Genomic DNA, 18,471 nt, shown 5'->3' with positions numbered 1-18,471 from the left:
GCACCGGTCATCCCTATATAGGATCCGAACCCGCGGCGGGAGCTCTGCTGCGCTCCCAGCGCAGCGCTCTCCCGAGTGTGCCACGGGGTCGGCCCCCCCACGTTTTATATATTAGAAACTTAGCCTCCACTGTGACTGTTAAGAAAGTGGGAAATCCCGGCAACCCTGTGGCTCACTCGGGAGAGTGCGGCGCTGGGAGCGCCGAGGCCGCGGGTTCGGATCCTACATAGGGATGGCCAGTGTGCTCACTGGCTGAGCGTGGTGCGAGCGGCCCCAAGCCAAGGGTTACGATCCCCTTACCGTACACACACACACACACACACACACACACACACACACACACACACACACACACACACACACACACACACACACACACACACACACACACACACACACACACACACACACACACACACACACACACACACACACACACACACACACACACACACACACTGAAGAGGTGATTAGATTGTATTAAAAATGGTGGTCAGGGGTGTGGTTCTGAGGGCTTTAAAAGAAGAGGAGAATCTGTCTTGCCCTTTCTGCTTCCACAATGTGAGACTGGTGGGTCATTGTTGCCACCACCAGATGGACTTTGGACTTCTCAGCCCCAGAAACTGTAAGCTATAAATTTCATTTTTTTAATAAATTACCCAGTTCCAAGTATTTTGTTATAAGCAACAGGAATGGACTAATACAACTTTGTTATTTAATTTTTGGGGAGGGGTTCAGTACTTTGTCAAGTGGCAATATGAAGATATGATTCTAAGTTCAGGTTTTTTTGAAATTTTCTTTTATGGATTGTCACTGTGGAAAGATATATCTGATGGAAGCATAATATGAATGTAGTTCTAGTTAATAATGGGTGTAAATCTGCATTTTTTTTTTTGGCTTTTTCGTGACCGGCACTCAGCCAGTGAGTGCACCATATAGGATCTATAGGATCCGAACCCGCATTGGCAGCCAGTGAGTTCACCATATAGGATCCGAACCCGTGGTGGGAGCGTAGCTGTGCTCCCAGCGCCACACTCTCCCGAGTGTGCCTCGGGCTCGGCCCCTAAATCTGCATTTCAAATCTTGATAATCCAGAACTGTTGTTGGCTGACATCTTGACAGATCTGATCAGTTCTCATTGTTGTTACCTAGTCATGTGATTAACAGAAGATAGTAGCAATGAAAGGGTCAGCTGTGCTATTTTCTTGTTGTTCCCTGGTAGTTGCATTATTCCTATTACATTTGATGCATGGATTCTTTATTGGAATCTTTTAATGTCACTTGTTCAGTTTGAGAGGGTGTATTAGTTAGGGTACTCCAAAGAGACTGAACCAATAGGATGTATATATAAATGTATGAGAGGGGATTTATTAGAGGAATTGGCTAAGCCATTGTGAAGGTTGAGGAGGCCCACAATAGGCCATCTGCATACTGATGCTTGTATCATGGCTGGGTCCAAGTCCAAAGGCTGGAGAACCAGGGAAGCCAATGGTGCCCTTAGTGTAAGTCCTGGAATCCAAAGCCTGAAGAGTCTCAAGTTCTGATGTCCACTGACAGGAGAGCAGAGTGTATCCCAGCTTCAGTGGATAGAGAGCAGTTTCCTGATTATTTTTAAAAATCACACTTAATATTACTCAGCAAGTACTTATTGAACACTTACTATGTGCCAGTCACTGTGCCAGGCCGTAGGATGCAGACTGAACTCAAGATCTGTATGAGTTAGAAGAAGCCAACACAGCAGAACTTGATGACATCTAGAAGGGGACAAACTTGATGATCCACAGATTCGTATATGAAGACAAATTGTGTTTATTGTTATTAAGGAAAAGCAGGGAACTGTAAGAGGGGAACCTAATTCAGATCAGAGATCAGGAAAGGCCTCTCTGAGGAGATCCCATTTAAGCTGAGACATAGAGGGTGAGCAGGAGTTAATTAAGAGTTAGAAAAGTTCCACATGGAAGAAGAGGGTTGGGGGCTGGCCGGTTAGCTTAGTTGGTTAGAGCACACAGCCTTACAACACCAAGGCCACCAAAAAAAGGGGGAGGGTGGTAATAACTGAAAGCCTGAAGAAAGGAGGGAGCTTGGTGGTAGGAGGAACTGAAAAGAGAACTATGTGGCTCAGAACAACAGCAAAGGTCATAATAGACCTTCAGGTGCTGGGCTTTGCTTTTAGACCATGGTAATGAGTAAGCATTTTATCCTAAGAGCAATGGAAAAATTACGAGGGGACTTAAACAGGGGGTTCTCTTTACATTTGAAAATGCTTAATGGCTGCTCATGGAGGATGAATGAGAGAAGGAGTGGAATCAAGAGGACTACTTAGGAGTTTGCAGAGCGAGGGCTGGAGCTCACAGAGCCCTCGGGCCCGTGGTCCGGACTGGGTCACAAACCCTGCACACGCAGGTCTATAAGCCAGGTAATAGGAAAAGGTTCTGGGAGCCGTGGGTGAAGAAGTAATAGGCTTTAATCAGAGCTAGGATCAGTCGACCTAATATGGCTTCAGGGAGCATCCTCTAGAAGCTTCGTGCATCCGTGCCGTTAGTCCTTTTTACTCAAGTACATAATCAAAAAAAAGAAACCCGGATGCACATGTGCGATCACATTAGACAATAACAATGAACACCCGTGTGCACATGCATGACCACCTCAGATGCTGGGCAAGACTCCGAACATCCGAGGGGCCCTGCCTATTTTCCTTAAGTTTTCCCAACAATTTTCCAGGGAGTAATGATAGTAGATTGGGCCAGGGTAGTGTCACAGAAGATGGAAAGAAGTAGATGGACTCAAGATATATTTGGAGGTAGAACTGATCACACTTGATAGATTCAGTAGGGGACAGCGGGGGAATGGGTGTCAGTGAGAGAAACAATGACAAGGATGACCCAAAGGCTTTAAAGGAAAGGAGAGTTAAGGACTGGCTTGTTAGCTCAGCTGATTAGAGTGCAGCCTTATAATCCCAAGGTCGGGGGTTTGGATCCCCATACCAGCCAGCAAGGGAGGAAAAAAAAAGTGGGGGTAGAGGGGAAGAGAAAGAATTTGGTTTTAGACATGCTGAGTTTGAGATGTCTGAGTCATATAAATGGAGACATGAAGTAGAAAGATATATATATATATGAGCCTGGGGCTGAGAAAAGAGTTCTTAGCTGGTTATAGAAATGTGGGACTCATTGGAATTCGCACTCGTGTGCTGGAGCTGGCTTGTACAGGCTTCTGAGAGCCAATTGTTAATTTTTCGTGGACTCTATGAGTTGGTAAACACAGCCATTATTAGAAATACAATGGTAAAAACTTATAATTTAAGTAAAGTATATTAAAAACAAAGGTAAAAAGTATTCAAAACTCATCACTTTCTAATTATTTTACCATTTGTTTGCTAGGACTGCTATAACAAAATCCCACAGACTCGGTGGCTTAAACAACAGAACTTTATTTTCTCACAGTTGTGGAGGCAAGAAGTCCAAGAGCAAGATGTCAGCAGGTTTAGTTTCTGCTGAGGCCCCTCTCCTGAGCTAGTAGATGGCTGCCTTCTCACTGTGTCCTCATGTGATCTCTTTCTCGGTGAACTCACGCCCCTGGTTGTCTCTCTTTGTGTGCGTATTTCCTCTTATAAGGACACCAGTCTGACCGGATTAGAGCCCACCCTAATGCTGTTATTTTAACTTAATCACCTCTTTAAAGGTTCTATCTCCAAATATAGTAACATTCTGAGGTACTGGGGATAGGTGTTCAACATACAAATTTGGTGGGGACACAATTCAGCTCATAACAAAATTTTTTTTTTTAATCAGTACCACACTCTAACCAACTGAGCTTTAGCTCATAACAGTTTTACTATTATCTATGCTCTTGAGGTTATTTACCACTATTGTATCCATATGGTGGAAACACTATATTATGGTGTGTTGTTGGGTTTTTGTTTTGTTTTTATTTATTTATTTATTTATTTATTTTTCTTGTGGTGTTGATGGAGTTTGGATGTGCTGTCCCTCCCAAAACTCATGTGGAAATCTGATCCCCAGTGTGGCAGTGCTGGAAGCTGTTTGGGTCATGGGGGTGGATCCCTCATGAATGGATTAATGCTCTCTCTGGGGGAGTGGGGATTAATGAGTGAGTTCTCGCTCTATTAGTTCCCACGAGAGCTGGTTGTTTAATAGACCCAGGCACCTCCTCTTTCTCTCTTGCTTTCCTCTCACCATGTGATCTGCTCGTACCTGCTGGCTGCCTGCCATTTTCCGCCATGAGTAGAAGGAGCCTGAAGCCCGTGCCAGATGCAGCTGTTCCAGAATTGTAAGCCAAATAAACCTCCGTTCTTTATAAATTCCCAGTCTCAAATTTTCTTTCTTTCTTTCTTCATTTCTTTTTTTTAAAAAGATGACCAGTAAGCAGATCTTACTCCTTGGCTTGGTGTTGTCAGCACCACGCTTAATCATTGAGCTAACCGGCCATCCCTATATGGGATCTGAACCCGTGGCCTTGGTGTTTTCAGCACTGCACTCTCCTGAGTGAGCCACGGGCCAGCCCTCCAGTCTCAGATTTTCTGTTATAGCAACACAAAATGGTCTAATACAGGTGTGTTATTGCACATCTCTTCTCAGTTCCATGTTCAGTGAGTTGTAGCTTGAAATCAGCCATGGTGGGAGTATTTACACCAGAGAAATCAATAAATGCTTAAAATCAAGGCTTTTTGTTCTCCCTGGAGAGCCTGTTAAACATTTACCAGCACCTCACAGCTATAGATATCATTTAAAGTCTTGAAGGGCCACAAAAATGATTGCGTTTATAATGATGAATATACTAATTATTCTGATTTGAACATCCCATATATTGCACACAGGTATAGATGTTCAACACTGTACCTCACAGATATGTACAACCAGTTATGTTTCAATTAAAAAAAAAAGTCTTGAGAGTATAATTTGAGTGAAAAATGAGAGACACACATCTTTTTTTTTTTTTAGCAGCTGACCAGTCCAGGGATCCGAACCCTTGACTTTGGTGTTATCAGCACCACACTCTGAGTGAATGAGTGAGCTAACTGGACAGCCCACTTTTGTTTTGTTGAAGTGCTGCAAACTCTATGGCTGGTAGAGATACAAAGAACGTCTGACTATCTGTGATTTGCAAGGAGAGGTGTATCAAAATAGTTTCCATTGAGTCACAGAAACTCTGACCAAATGTATTAAAGGACATTTCATAAGGACATTTATTGTTGCACATAAAAATAAATCCAGGGCTGGCCAGTTAGCTCAGTTGATTAGAGCGCAGTGTTATAACACACCCCCCCAAACCCCCAAACCCAGGGATAGTGGAGATTTCTGTAAAAGTAGTTCCTTGCTCTTAAGAGAGAGCAGCAGGAAGGAACTCTCTCTGGCTGGATGGGAATGGTTCCACTTGGATGTCTGATTGCTACTAGCAGCAGTCACATGACAATGGGAAGATTCAGTCACAGGATAAGTGAGCACTGTGGACTGCAGTCCTGGAAGAAATGGTGGAGCTGAAGGATCAGCCAAACTTGAGATAGGTCTAGCTCCCTGTCTCCAGTGATCTAATGGGCATCTCTATGTGGATGTTCTACTACCACTGTAATCTCAGTAATTCCCAATGAAATTGATCATCTCCCACAGCTTCAAGTTCAAACCTCTCTATTCCTTTCAGTGCCAATGCTATTTTCCCAGGAACCCTAGACTGAGTCAAATCTTGGATATATTCCTCTTCTCCATATCCTATGTCCATTCAGTTGCTGAGTCCTGTTGAATCTTCCTCTCAATCCCTGTCCTTACTTTGGACCTTTATCATCCTCAGCTTCTTAATTTTTCTCCTTCAAGATTCTTCCACTGTCAATTAAACATACACTATATATATACACCATATATTGCTATCTATTAAAGAACTTAAAATAGCACCTTAGTGGGGCCGGCCCGTGGCTCACTCGGGAGAGCGTGGTGCTGATAACACCAAGGCCATGGGTTCAGATCCCTATATACGGATGGCCGGTTAGCTCACTTGGGAGAGCGTGGTGCTGACAACACCAAGTCAAGGGTTAAGATCCCCTTTACCCGTCATCTTAAAAAAAAAAATAGCATCTCAGAATTTATTGAATTCTTCCACTTCTTTCTATCAAATATGGAGGTAGACTATTCTGTACTAGAACTAATAAGGTGGTGGGATACATGATATATAAAGAAAAATTAATACTAAAATAAATGGTTAAAGGGCCGAGCCCGTGGCGCACTCAGGAGAGTGCGGCGCTGGGAACGCAGCGACGCTCCCGCTGCGGGTTTGGATCCTATATAGGAATGGCCGGTGCACTCACTGGCTGAGTGCCGGTCACGAAAAAGACAAAAAAAATGGTTATGACTGTGTTGCTAGAGCAGAAATAGATATATAGATTAATGAAAAATAAAGTCCAGAAATAAATATATATGATAAAGATGGCATTTCAAATCAGTAGGGAAGGATGGGTTTAATAAGTGATGTTGAGAAAATTCACTCCCCTTTTGGATTTATTTTTTTATTTTTATTTTTTTGGCAGCTGGCAGGTTATGGGGAGGCTCCCCTTTTGGCATAAATGTTAGCTCCCTGCCTCACACCATACACAAAAGTTATTCCAGATGAATTAAAGACTAAAAAATATTTAAATACCAGAAGAATATACAAGAGAATATTTTCATAAACTTAGGGGTGAGAAAGACATAAAATTCAGAAGACTTATGGAAGAAACTGATCATTTAGACTATGTACCAATGTCAAATTTCTGTGAAGTGACACTCTGTAAACAAAGTGAAAAAATAAACTAGGATGGGGCCAGCCCATGGCTCACTCAGGAGAGTGTGGTGCTGAAAACACCAAGGCCACGGGTTCGGATCCTATATAGGGATGGCCGGTTTGCTCACTGGGTGAGCGTGGTGCTGACAACACCAACTCAAGGGTTAAGATCCCCTTACCGGTCATCTTTAAAAAAAATAAATAAATAAAATAAAATAAACTAGGAAAATATTTTCAGCATGTATAAAAGATGAGAAGTTCATGTATCTGTGTGGTGGTTTAAAAGTATGCCCACAATTTCCCCTCAAGAGGTGAGCCTAATTCCCCTCTACGTGAGTGTGGGTCAGACTTAGTGACTGGCTTCTAAAGAATAGAATACAGTGGAAGTGATGGTGTGTGACTTTGGAGACTGATAGAGTTTGGATGTGTTGTCCCCCCAAAACTCATGCGGAAAACTGATTCCCAATATGACAGTGTTGGAAGCTGTTTGAGTTATGGGGGTGGATCTCTCATGAATGGATTAATGCTCTCCCTGGGGGAGGAGGGGTAGTGAGTGAGTTGCTCTGTTAGTTCCCATGAGAGCTGGTGGCTTAAAAGACCCTGGCACCTCCTCTCTCTTGCTTCCTCTTGCCATGTGATCTGTTTGTACCTGCTGGCTGCCTGCTGCTTTCCACCATGAGTAGAAGCAGCCTGAGGCCCATGCCAGATGCAGCTGTCCCAGAATTGTATGCCAAATAAACCTCTGTTCTTTATAAATTACTCAGTCTCAGGTATTTCTGTTATAGCAACACAAAACGGACTAATACAGAGACTGAGTTATAAAAGGCAGAGTGTCTTCCATCTTGGTTTCTTTCTTTCTTGTATCACTTGCTCTGGGGGAAGTCAGCTGCCATGTTTTGAGGACACTCAGGCCCTATGGAGAATCTCAGATGGCAAAGAACCGTCACACGACATAAGTGAGCCATCTCAGAAGCAAATCCTCCAGCCCCAGTCAAGCGTTCAGATAACTGCAGCCCCTGCTGACAGTTTGACTGCAACCCAGCTAAGCTGCTCTTGGATTCCTCACCCACAGAAGCTGAGTTAATAAATGTTTGTTGTTTTAAGCTACTAAGATTTGAGATAATTTGTTACATGGGAAGTTAAGAATTACATTTGGCTAGAACAGAGCCAAACCTAGTGGCTTAACCAATTTTTCTTTCTTACCTAAAATAAGTTTAGAGAGAGGGAGTTCACAATTGGTATGACATCCTCAAGTTATCATCAGTAACCCAGGGTGCTTTCCATTTTTTGTTCTGGCATCTTAGTGTGTGGCTTACATTCTCTGGGTCATCTCACAGTTCCAGGTGGTTGCTGCAATTCCAGCTGTCACATTTCTGGCTCAGACAGGAAGTAAGAGGAAGTGCAGGGGGCCTTTCTGGAAGTTTCACCCATTGACTTTCATTAATATGTCACGGACCTATGGAAGTTGAGAAATATTTTTTAGCTGGACACAATGCTGCCCCAGTAATATAAAAGTTCTGTTCGTCAGTTCAATAAAAGAAGACAACCCAAATTAAAAAAAAAATAAAGGGGCAAAGAGTGGTGGGAGCAGTGGAGAAATAAATAAATAAGTGATCCTTTGCATGCAGCCGTGCCTTCAGTTCACAAGTTGATGGATCAGCTGACAATTCAGCTGGGAATTTATCATTATGTATTGGACCTTGCAAATGCTTTTTTCTCTATTCCAATCTTGGCTGATAGGCAAGATCAGTTTGCCTTCACCTGGAAAGGGAGGCAGTGGACCTTTCAAGTATTGACCCAAAGTTATCTGCATAGCCCAACCATCTGTCATGGTTTAGTGGCTGGGGTCTTAGCCAAGTGGACTAGGCCCAGCACGGTTACAGTGTTTCACTACATTGATGATGTGTTACTAACCTCTAATTCTCTTGCAGATTTAACCCAGGCACCTCCAACGCTACTATGTCATTTGGAACAATGTGGGTGGGCCATGAACACAGCCAAAGTGCAAGGACCTGGGCTGTCAGTCAGATTCTTGGGAGTGGTCTGGTAGGGTCAGACACGAGTCATCCCAGAAGCTATTCAGATAATGTATGGTACCAATAACCCTTCTGTTTTTTCACCCATTGTGTTCTGGCTGCAAGCACCGCACCAGTTTCATGATCAATGTGTTGGCCTACTGAGTGTGCACTGAACTGCCCATCAGTATTACTACAGAATTCCCATGGAAAATCACACCAATGATGACTATTAACCAGACATGCGCGACTAATAGTTGAAAGGAGAGAACTACAGGACAAGCCTTAAGGCATATTGAACAGACAATAGGTTATATGACTGTAAGGGTCATTTATCCTCGCTTAGGGAACATCACAGAAGATTCTGAATGCGTAGATTGTATGGCGAGGGACCCTGAAGGGGTGGATTGTGAGGAAAATAGAGTAGTATAGTCAGGCCCCCTCGCCTCAGGTCCAGCTGGGTGTGATGCAGCACATCCTTTGTAAACAAGTTGTGTGGGAGTAGAGGTAGTGTGCATGTGTGCCTGTGTGTGTTTTTGCTTGTTGCTATTTTTGTGTGTTCTTCAGTGTGTGTGAGGCAGTGACTCTGAACTGCTGGTCAGCAGAGCTCACGTCTAAAATAAAGCCTATTATTTCTTCACCCAGGCTTCAAGGACCTTTTCCTGTTACCTAGCTCGTAGACCTGCATGTGAAGGGCTTGTGAATGGGCTCAAAGGGTCTGTGAGACCTAGCCCTAGCTCTACAGGTACCATTCCTGTTTTTTAAAAATCTATATCTTTATTAATAAATGAGAGTGGTACTAAGGGAGATCATGGACTTTTATGTTCTTCTCTATATACTTCTCTATTACTTGCATTTTAATTTTAGTTAAATATTACTTTTGTAATTGAAGAAGATTCTATCAAGGCCAGCCACTAGAGGAAGGATATCAAGGACATCATGGAGTATCTAGCTCTTTTTTTTTTTTTTTTTTTTTTGTCATTTTTTTCGTGACCGGCACACAGCCAGTAAGTGCACCGGTCATTCCTATATAGGTAATACCGAACCTGCAGCGGGAGCGTCGCCGCGCTCCCAGCGCAGCACTCTACCGAGTGCGCCACGGGCTCGGCCCGAGTATCTAGCTCTTCTAAACACAAAATAAAACTTTCAATGGCTCCCCACAGCTAGCAGGATAAAATCCAGATTCCTCAGTATGATCCAACTCTGGCTACTGCTCCAATCTCATCCCCCCCATCCCAACCCCCAGCACACCTACTGTTCTAGCCAGCAGAACCAGCTGCTTTCTTCAGACAGGCATGAAGCTGTTCTCCTCCAGGCCTCACCACAGGTGCTTCCTCTGTCTGGAACCTCTGCCCCGAACATATGATATTATGTATACACATATACTATGAAATTACCCTCTGGCACTTAGTAAAAGCTCCATAAGTGTTTGGTATCATTATTATAACATCTGTCTCATTATATTGAATTACTTGGCTACTTACCCCTGTCATTGGACTGTAAGCCCCTTGAAGATAAGGGACTATGCTTTACTGTCCCTGACTGCCTAGCACTTAGAGCCTGGCACAGAGTAAGTGCTTAACAAAAGTATGTTAAATGATATCTCCCTAATCCTTACATCATATCTTTTCCTCCCACCTAATGTGTCTTCCTCTTCTGGGACAAAGAAAATCACATTCTTTTCCCTTTGACTACATCAGACTACATGGATTTTTCCCTTCTCCACACTCCAAGTTTCACCTGCATAGCACTCCTAACACCTCAGAATGCTTTTCTATTTACCTGTCCCCCCCTTTTTTAGTGGGGATCTGAACCCTTGACCTTGGTCTTACCACCACCAGCTCTGACTGAGTGAGCTAACAGGCCAGCCACTATTTACTCTTTTTCTTCATAACCCCAGTACTGAGGAAACTGAGGCAAGGGGTGAGAAGGGGCAGGAAAATGTTTACTGAGGGTCAGCTAAATACAAGATAATTTACCTACATTATCTCTTTTAATTCTCTAACAATACTTTGAGGTAAAATTTTTTTTTTGAGGTGAACATTTTAATCCCCATTTCATAAATGTGTTAATTGGACCTCAGTAAAACTATATAACCTGCTGAAGAACACATAGCTATTAAGTGGTAAAGCTGGATTTTGAACCTGGCATCTCTGACTTTTTTTTTTTTTTCTTTAAGATGACCGGTAAGGGGATCTCAACCGGTGTTGTCAGCACCACGCTCTTCCAAGTGAGCCAACCAGCCATCACTATATAGGGATCCGAACCCATGGCCTTGGTGTTATCAGCCCCACACTCTCCCGAGTGAGCTACAGGCCGGCTCTGGCATCTCTGACTTTAAAGCCCCTGCTAGTTCCAGGAAACCAAGTGAAACAGATTTGTCTATTAACCACGTTTCTCTGAGCTGGACTGGGCAGGAGGTAGTATTTCCTGATTTCCAGCCCACCACATCTTCCATCCAACCACTAAGCATGTTATGTAAACTCTATAATGCACAATTCAACAGTTAATCACATGGTACCTTACCTTGTTACCTAATTGTTTTATTTACATTAGATTCCACAACAAGGTTGGTAATATCCTCCTTTCCTCAGGCCTGGTTGCCTGGGCTTGGCTGTATCAGTTCTTGTTGATTATCCTTTTTTTTTCTTTTTTTGGCGGCTGGTCAGTACAGGGATCAAACCTGGACCTTAGTGTTATCAGCACCACGCTCTGACCAACTGAGCTAACTGGCCAGACATTTGTTGATTCTTGATATGACAATGTTATTTATTTTTGTTATTTTATTTTATTTTTCTTGTTTTTTTGTTTGTTTTGTTTTAATATAACAATATTGGATGTATTTTAGTGGGCAAATGTTGGATTTTCTCACTTCCTGTCCTCCGAAAGGTTTGCATCAGACTAATCCAGTATGGCTCATCCTGGATCTCTGGCAATTATAGTTAAGCTTATTCTACAGCTGAGAAAGTAAGTGGAGTCTTAAATAAGTTGCTAGTAAAGTGCACGTAGTAAAGTGCCAAGACTCTAACCCACGTCTTAAGATACCCAGGCCTCGGCTCCTGTTCCACCAAGCCACCTTCCAAAGGTCTACCTGAAAATAACTAATGGGCGGGACCTATGGAGGGAACAAGACCCCTTAACCTTGGTATTTCTTCCTTAACCTCGCGCCCCTCCCCCGCCCCTTTTGCTTCTGGGGTTGAATTTCTACTGAATTCGCATCACTTTTGCATTGAGGATGTCCGGTCCCTTTAAGGTCTCGGGTGACGTAATGCTAGCCCCGCCTCCCTCCCCTCTTCCTGGTTCAGTTCTAAGCCGTCTCCGCTGTCTTCTGACCTCCGCCAAGTAACGCCCTGACGCCCTTTCCGCGCCTCATCCGGGCTCCTGGGGGTTGGGAAGTTGACCCGGTAACCTGTGCCCCGCCCCCGTTGCCATAACAGAAGTACACGATCCACCCTTCCCCCTTCTCCTCTTCCAAAACAATCCTGGCCTCTCAAGACCAAGACCCTCTCCCGAGCTGCTTCTAGCTGAGCAGAACCGGGGTCTGCGCCCCTTTGCGAAGGGGGATCGGGTGGGAGGGTTGGAGATGCGCGTCAGGCTGGCGTTCCGGAGGGTCCAGGGAAATAGCTCAGTGGAAAGGGCGAGTTAGAAGAAATGAATGGAGCAGGGGTTAGGGATGGGGAGGCGGGGTGGAGGAGGACTTGGTCGGGAAAATCGGAGGAGAACGTGGCTTAACGGGGAGGTGGGAAGAACTGGAAGAGGGAGGACTAGGAAGCAGGGGGACTGGGCTGCTGGAGGAGATTTGGAGCCACTGGGAAGGGCAGGAAAGGTCTGGGGAGGCGTCCTGAAGGGAGCGGGGTCTTTGGTAGAAAGTACGAAGTGGACGTTGGGAATCGAAAAGATGTTCACAGGGATGAGGAAAAACAGTTGGGAGGTCAGGGGCGATGGGGGTGATGGTAGGGGTGCCTGTCGGTGGAGGGGAGGGAGCCGAGGGTCGGCAGAAGCTGAGGAGACCTTTCTCAGGACAGAATTGAGCTTGATCTGACCCCAGAGCCTTCAGGCGGGAAGAAAGATGTCAGATGATGATGATCCAGACTACTCTGAGCTAGACCAGGATGATCTTGACAATGAAGATGATGAGAAGGAGACAGAGGAATGGGAAGACCACGAGAAAGAGGGAGAAGACCTCTCTGAGGAAGTGAGAGCCTGGAAAGGGCGGGGTCCTAGGGCTAAGGGAGAGGGCTGGGCTGCAAAGGGGCGCCTTACCCCACTTCCTCCTGCAGTGGATGCCCACGCCCCTCACGGAGGACATGATGAAGGAAGGGCTTTCTCTGCTGTGTAAGACAGGCAGTGGACTGGCTCATGCATATGTCAAGCTGGAGGTCAAAGACAGGTGTGTTTACAGGGGCTCAGATGAGGATTTTGAGATGGTGGGCCCCATTTCCTTTCCCACTTTCATGCCTGGGTGTTTTGGCTGAGAGTTTGGATGTTTCTCATACTGGCCTAGTGGGGAGGGAAAGACAGAATTTACTTTTCAGGAGTTCTGAGATTCTTGGATCCAAGCTGGCCTGGGGAATGGGGACTGAGAGTATGTGGGAGGGATTCCTGCTGGACTCCCCCACTTGTCCTTCAGAGTGTGTGTTCTCTGCCCTTCACAGACACAAGGCCTCTGCCCACTGTTAAGAACCCACCTACCTTCTCTTCCCCCTCTTCACTCCCGCATCTGTTATCCATTCTTCTTCCCATCATAAGCCATACCCATATTGCCCTCTGCTTTAGCACCTCTGCCAGTCCTTGCTGGTTTCTTGACCCTAACCCCGGTGCTTCCTTCTTCTGCCATCTCCTAGAGACCTGACAGACATCTACTTGCTGCGCTCCTACATCCATCTGCGCTATGTGGATGTTTCTGAGAACCACCTGACAGACCTGTCTCCACTCAATTACCTCACCCACCTGCTCTGGCTCAAGGCTGATAGCAATTGGCTGCGGAGTGCCCGGCTAAATGAACTGCCCTACCTGCAGATTGCCAGTTTTGCCTACAACCAGATCACTGACACTGAGGGCATCTCTCATCCTCGTCTGGAAAGCCTGGATCTCAAAGGTAGGTCCTTAGGATGGGCTACAAAAGATTCTTTCCTTCCCGGCCTGGGGCTGGCAGAAGTGGGTAGTGTGGTCCAGGGCTGTGTCACACAGCCATCTGCATTCATTCATTCATTAAGACACTCATTATGATTAATTGTCATATTCATAATGATAGTTCTACATTCTTGAACAAAACAAAATCCCTATTCTCATGTAGCTTACAGTCTGGTAATTAGAACAATTAACAATGAACACAAATAAGTAAATTTATATAGTATGTTAAAAGGAGATAAGTGCTATGGAAAAAATAGATCAGGTTAAGGGGAATGGGGGGGCATATGTGACTCCACAGGTTGGTTAGGACAAGTGTCACTGAGAAGATGACATACGAGCAAAGACTTGGAGGAGGAGAGGGTATTAGATATGTGGATTGCTTGGGTTCTCTGTATTCACTCCTTAAAGTCTTAGGTGGACATGTCCATCAGGTCTTTGGACTACCAGACAACTTGCCTCGGGGCCCCAGAGGTGTTAAGTCTGAAGCTGTCCCTCCTTACTATCCACCCTGGGAGATAGTATTCGAGGGATTCAGATTGGCCCTTTTAACTACTGACACCCATCTCCTCCCCAGGGAACCGCATCCACATGGTGACAGGTCTGGACCCCCAAAAGCTGAACAGCCTGCACACACTGGAGCTTCGGGGGAACCAGCTGGAAAGCACCCTGGGAATCAACCTTCCTAAGCTGAAGAACCTCTACCTGGTAGCTCACTGGGGCATAAGGGGGTACAAGGAAGAAGGCACTGTCCTGGGGGTCAGGATGCCTGGTTTCTAGTAGGCTCAGCTAATAACTTCATCATAATGATACTTGATATCATTTATCGAGCCCTTACTTGGTATCAGACGCTACCAAGATGTGGAGATGCAAAGTTAAAGCAGACAAGGTGCTTACCACATAGCATGGCTGTTAATACGTGATGCATGGATAATACAGAGATAATTTGCTTTGATACAGGTAGCAGCAAAATGTGCCATAACTGAGGTACAGGCTAAGGAGGCCACTTAAATGTTTAGTCTTTAGACTCTTGAACTTTTTCATTCCAGGATGGTGCTGAAGCCACTTCTCAGTGGAAGAGTGGGGGAGCTTGGGTCTGGGGTGTGGCTGAAGCATCTCCTCCTCCTCACTCAGAGGTGGCTTTGGTGGGGTGAGGCGTAGGGGAGGACTGCTGATCTTTTCCTGAGATGGCCACTTCTCCTGGACTTTTTGACTCTATATGGATCTCTCTACCAACCCCCACTCCCCTCCTCCACCCCTTCCTCTCTACCTTTTGGATTTCCTCTTTTGCTTCATCTCTTTCTGACTTCTCTTCCATCCCTGTTCCTGCTCCCCTCTCTCAATCAATCTACCGTGCCCTGGGGTCTAGGCCCAGAACATGCTGAAGAAGGTGGAAGGATTGGAGAACCTAAGCAATCTCACCACCTTGCATCTTCGAGACAACCAAATTGAAACTCTGAGTGGCTTCTCTGGGGAAATGAAATCATTGCAGTACCTCAATCTGAGGTATGCACCCCCTCCAAGTCCCACCCTGTCCCTGCCCCTACCTAGGAGCTGCTTTTGAGCCTGTGTTTCTCTCCGGCCCCAATCCCCCAATCCTAGCCCACAGCCAGATCCTCACCTCACCCTCTTTCCTCATCCTCACTCCTGATTTCATTACTGTCTTCTAAATTCAGTCCTAACTGCAACACTAAGACCTTAACACTAAGCCTGCAAGCCCTGAGTCCTTATTTATTCAATCCACAATTACTGAGAATGTGCTACGTGCCAGGTCTTGTGCCGTGTTTTAGGAACATCTCAAGGAATCAGAGGTGGTCATGGTGTGGCTCCAAGTCTCTTTTTCAGGCCCTATCCCACGTCAGTGTCCACTGCCCTTCCCATTTCCTGCCTCTCTTCTAAGCCCCACCTGTAAGTCCCTTTACTGATATAAAATATAAGACGTTCTCAGATTTGAGGATAGAAGAGTATTTGAAAGAAAATCTCCAGATAGGAAGGCACTGGGGTTCAGGGGGCACTTTCTTTCAGCCACTCTTATCTGATGGAGGACTTTATGTGTGTTTCCTTAAGCAAAGATGTAAGGAAACTTCCTCCTTCCTCAGTCAACAATACCAAATCCTCAACCTGGCAATGGAAAGAGAATCTCTAAGTAGGGAGAGGTGGTTACGCCCTGAAGCTCAGCCCTGCCCCTTATCCCTGGAGCAATCTCTTGTTAATGACCTCTGCCACATTGATCTGGTGGGGTGTGTGTGGTGGGTGTATGTGCTGTTTTCTTCGTAATGGTCTAGACAGAGGTAATGGACCCTTTTTCAATGGCTATCAACTGGGGATGTTTGGAAGTAAATGTATGTGTGTGTATGTATGTGTTATTTCAATGATTGGGAGGTGCCTCTGGGGCCAGAGATGTTAAACATCCTGTAATGCACAGAACAGTTTAGTACAAAATGCCTGTAGCGCTCCCAGTGAGAAACATTGCATGAGGCTCAGCACATCCATTGAGATCAGGCTGAAACATTTAAACATGATTTCATAAAGGCTTCACAAGAACATGAAAATAAATACAAAGTATCATACAATGAGGCACATAGGAGATGAAGCTTGTTCTTCAGGCTGGAAGTCCCCAACACATCCCCGGCCCTAGGTTCCTTCTTGTGGGGAGTACCAGCATAGCATCCACCAACCTGAACCTGTGTTTAGATCCTGGTTCCTTCTCCACTGACCGAGGTCCTACCTTCTGACCTCTGTTTAGGTGTGATTGACCCAGGAAGTCTGTCCCTGCAAGGGAGGTTTGCCCCCTCCTTTCCAGCTAGCTTTGGACAGTGTTGTGGCCTCGCTTTGCCACTCCAAAAGGGATAAAAACAACACACTGCAGATTAGAATATGACACGTAGGGAATCCCTGAAGGGCAGAAGCAAGACAGGAGTGGGATTGGATAGCACCTCTGCAGCAAATCTGGCAACACTTGGCAGGCCAGTCCTCATAGTGTTTCTAGGGAGACTGGAGTCTGGTGGGAGATTCCCCTGGAGGCCCCATTCCTAGCAGCTGGCAACCAAAACTCTGGTGATCTCCTCCTGACTGCACTGGCAGGGGCAACATGGTAACCAACCTGCAGGAGCTGGCCAAGCTTCGGGATCTGCCGAAGCTGCGAGCCTTGGTGCTGCTAGACAACCCATGCACAGATGAGACCGACTACCGCCAGGAGGCCCTGGTGCAGATGGCTCACCTCGAGCGCCTGGACAAGGACTTCTATGAAGATGAGGAGCGGACTGAGGCTGATGAGATTCGTCAGAGGCTGAAGGAGGATCAGGAGCAGAAGGCTGGGACTGATCATGACCTGGAACCAGACCAGCCACCATTGATCTAGCTGTAGTTCTTCTAGCCTCCAAGGATAGTAGTAAGGAAGCCGGCAGGGAGGTAGTAAGAGGAGGCCAAGGGCTGGGCAGATAGGGGAAGAGAAGCTGCTGCACAAGGACGTGGGTGAGGAAGTGATAAGGCAAGGACAACCCTCCGAGAGACCAGGGTTAGGAGTCAGGGGGAGTCTCAGCTAGAGGAGAAAGGACCAGAGGGGCCTGTGAGGAGCTGAGAAAAGGCTAAGGAGATACATCAGGAGGCCAGGAGAGTAAGTGGAAAGAATTGGGGTGGCAGGCTGAGGAGTTGGGGGTGGCAGGCAGCCGTACCTGATACAGGGTGAGGATCAGCTAGGAGAGGACAGGTCTGGGTGCATGATGGGGGTGCGGGCAGGGAGGTGGTTGGTAGGTATGAGGAATGCAGCTGGGCCCAAAGCAGGAGAGGAAGATCCCACGCTAAAAATCTGAAGCAAAAAAATAACAGGATACTACTGGTGGGGGGAAGAAAGGAGGGCGGGGTGAGGCATGAAGAGACCGAGGAGATGAGCCCAGGGACGTGTGGCAGCTGGGCACTTCAGATGGGGGACGAGGCTTTAATTCTGTCCTCTTCCTCCAGGAGATCAGAGACACCGGCCCCCAAGACCTGACAAGACTCGGTGGAAGGCCACCTGTTAATTCGTTTGTGCCCCTCATCGGGAAGATGCCTCCTCTTACCCCAGAGCCGGAAATTCATCACAGCCTGAGGCTCAGGCCCTGTGACAGTCACCTGGGCAGTGTGGGGGCCGGTGGGCCTGAGCTCTCCCTGGAGCCTAGGCCGGGGGCAGCTGTCTGCGGGTGTGGGCGGGAGCCACTGGGAGGCTTGTAGGTCGGCGGAGAGAAGAGCTGCGGGGCGGGCTGGGCTGTTAGGAGCAGCGCGTTTCCGAATAAAGAGACGTCCTGATACTCCAGTGTGACAGGGTCCGTGAGACACTGCGTGTGTCGTGGGCTTCACTGGCGGTGCTGGTGTGAGGCGGCGCCCGTCACTTCCCGGTGGGTCGGGGCGTGGGCGTGAGCGCGCGTGGGCGTGGGGCCAGGTTCTGGGTCGCAGCCAGCGCGTCCCCACCGCTGCCCCCGGGCCCCCACCCGCGCTCGTACGTGCGCCTCCGCCGGCAGCTCCTGACTCATCGGGGGCTCCGGGTCACATGCGCCCGCCTGGCCCTATAGGCGCCTCCCCCGCC

At 46.6% G+C, this 18,471-nt stretch overlaps 1 protein-coding gene across 6 annotated transcripts; it reads left to right on the top strand.

The window, feature by feature from the left end:
• Positions 1–12,063: 12,063 nt before the first annotated feature.
• Positions 12,064–18,178, top strand: LRRC23 (leucine rich repeat containing 23). 6 transcript variants are annotated; one of them, XM_063097908.1, is made up of 8 exons: positions 12,064–12,122; positions 12,801–12,975; positions 13,061–13,170; positions 13,625–13,878; positions 14,488–14,618; positions 15,280–15,416; positions 16,995–17,301; positions 17,871–18,178. In XM_063097908.1, exons 2-7 carry the CDS (start codon positions 12,850–12,852, stop codon positions 17,269–17,271), a joined length of 1,035 nt encoding a protein of 344 aa, XP_062953978.1. In that variant the 5' UTR covers positions 12,064–12,122; positions 12,801–12,849; the 3' UTR covers positions 17,272–17,301; positions 17,871–18,178. The 6 variants fall into 6 exon arrangements, with proteins under 6 accessions (XP_062953978.1, XP_062953971.1, XP_062953957.1 ...); XM_063097901.1 differs by having other exon boundaries at positions 12,108–12,184; XM_063097887.1 differs by lacking the exon at positions 12,064–12,122 and adding an exon at positions 12,128–12,184 and having other exon boundaries at positions 12,806–12,975.
• The last annotated feature ends 293 nt before the right edge of the window (positions 18,179–18,471 follow it).

The sequence above is a fragment of the Cynocephalus volans genome, chromosome 1, assembly GCF_027409185.1.
Source record: "Cynocephalus volans isolate mCynVol1 chromosome 1, mCynVol1.pri, whole genome shotgun sequence".
NCBI classification, from domain to species: domain Eukaryota; kingdom Metazoa; phylum Chordata; class Mammalia; order Dermoptera; family Cynocephalidae; genus Cynocephalus; species Cynocephalus volans.
The sequence above is the reverse complement of the archived record's forward strand: the minus strand, read 5'-3'. Positions and strand labels throughout refer to the sequence as shown.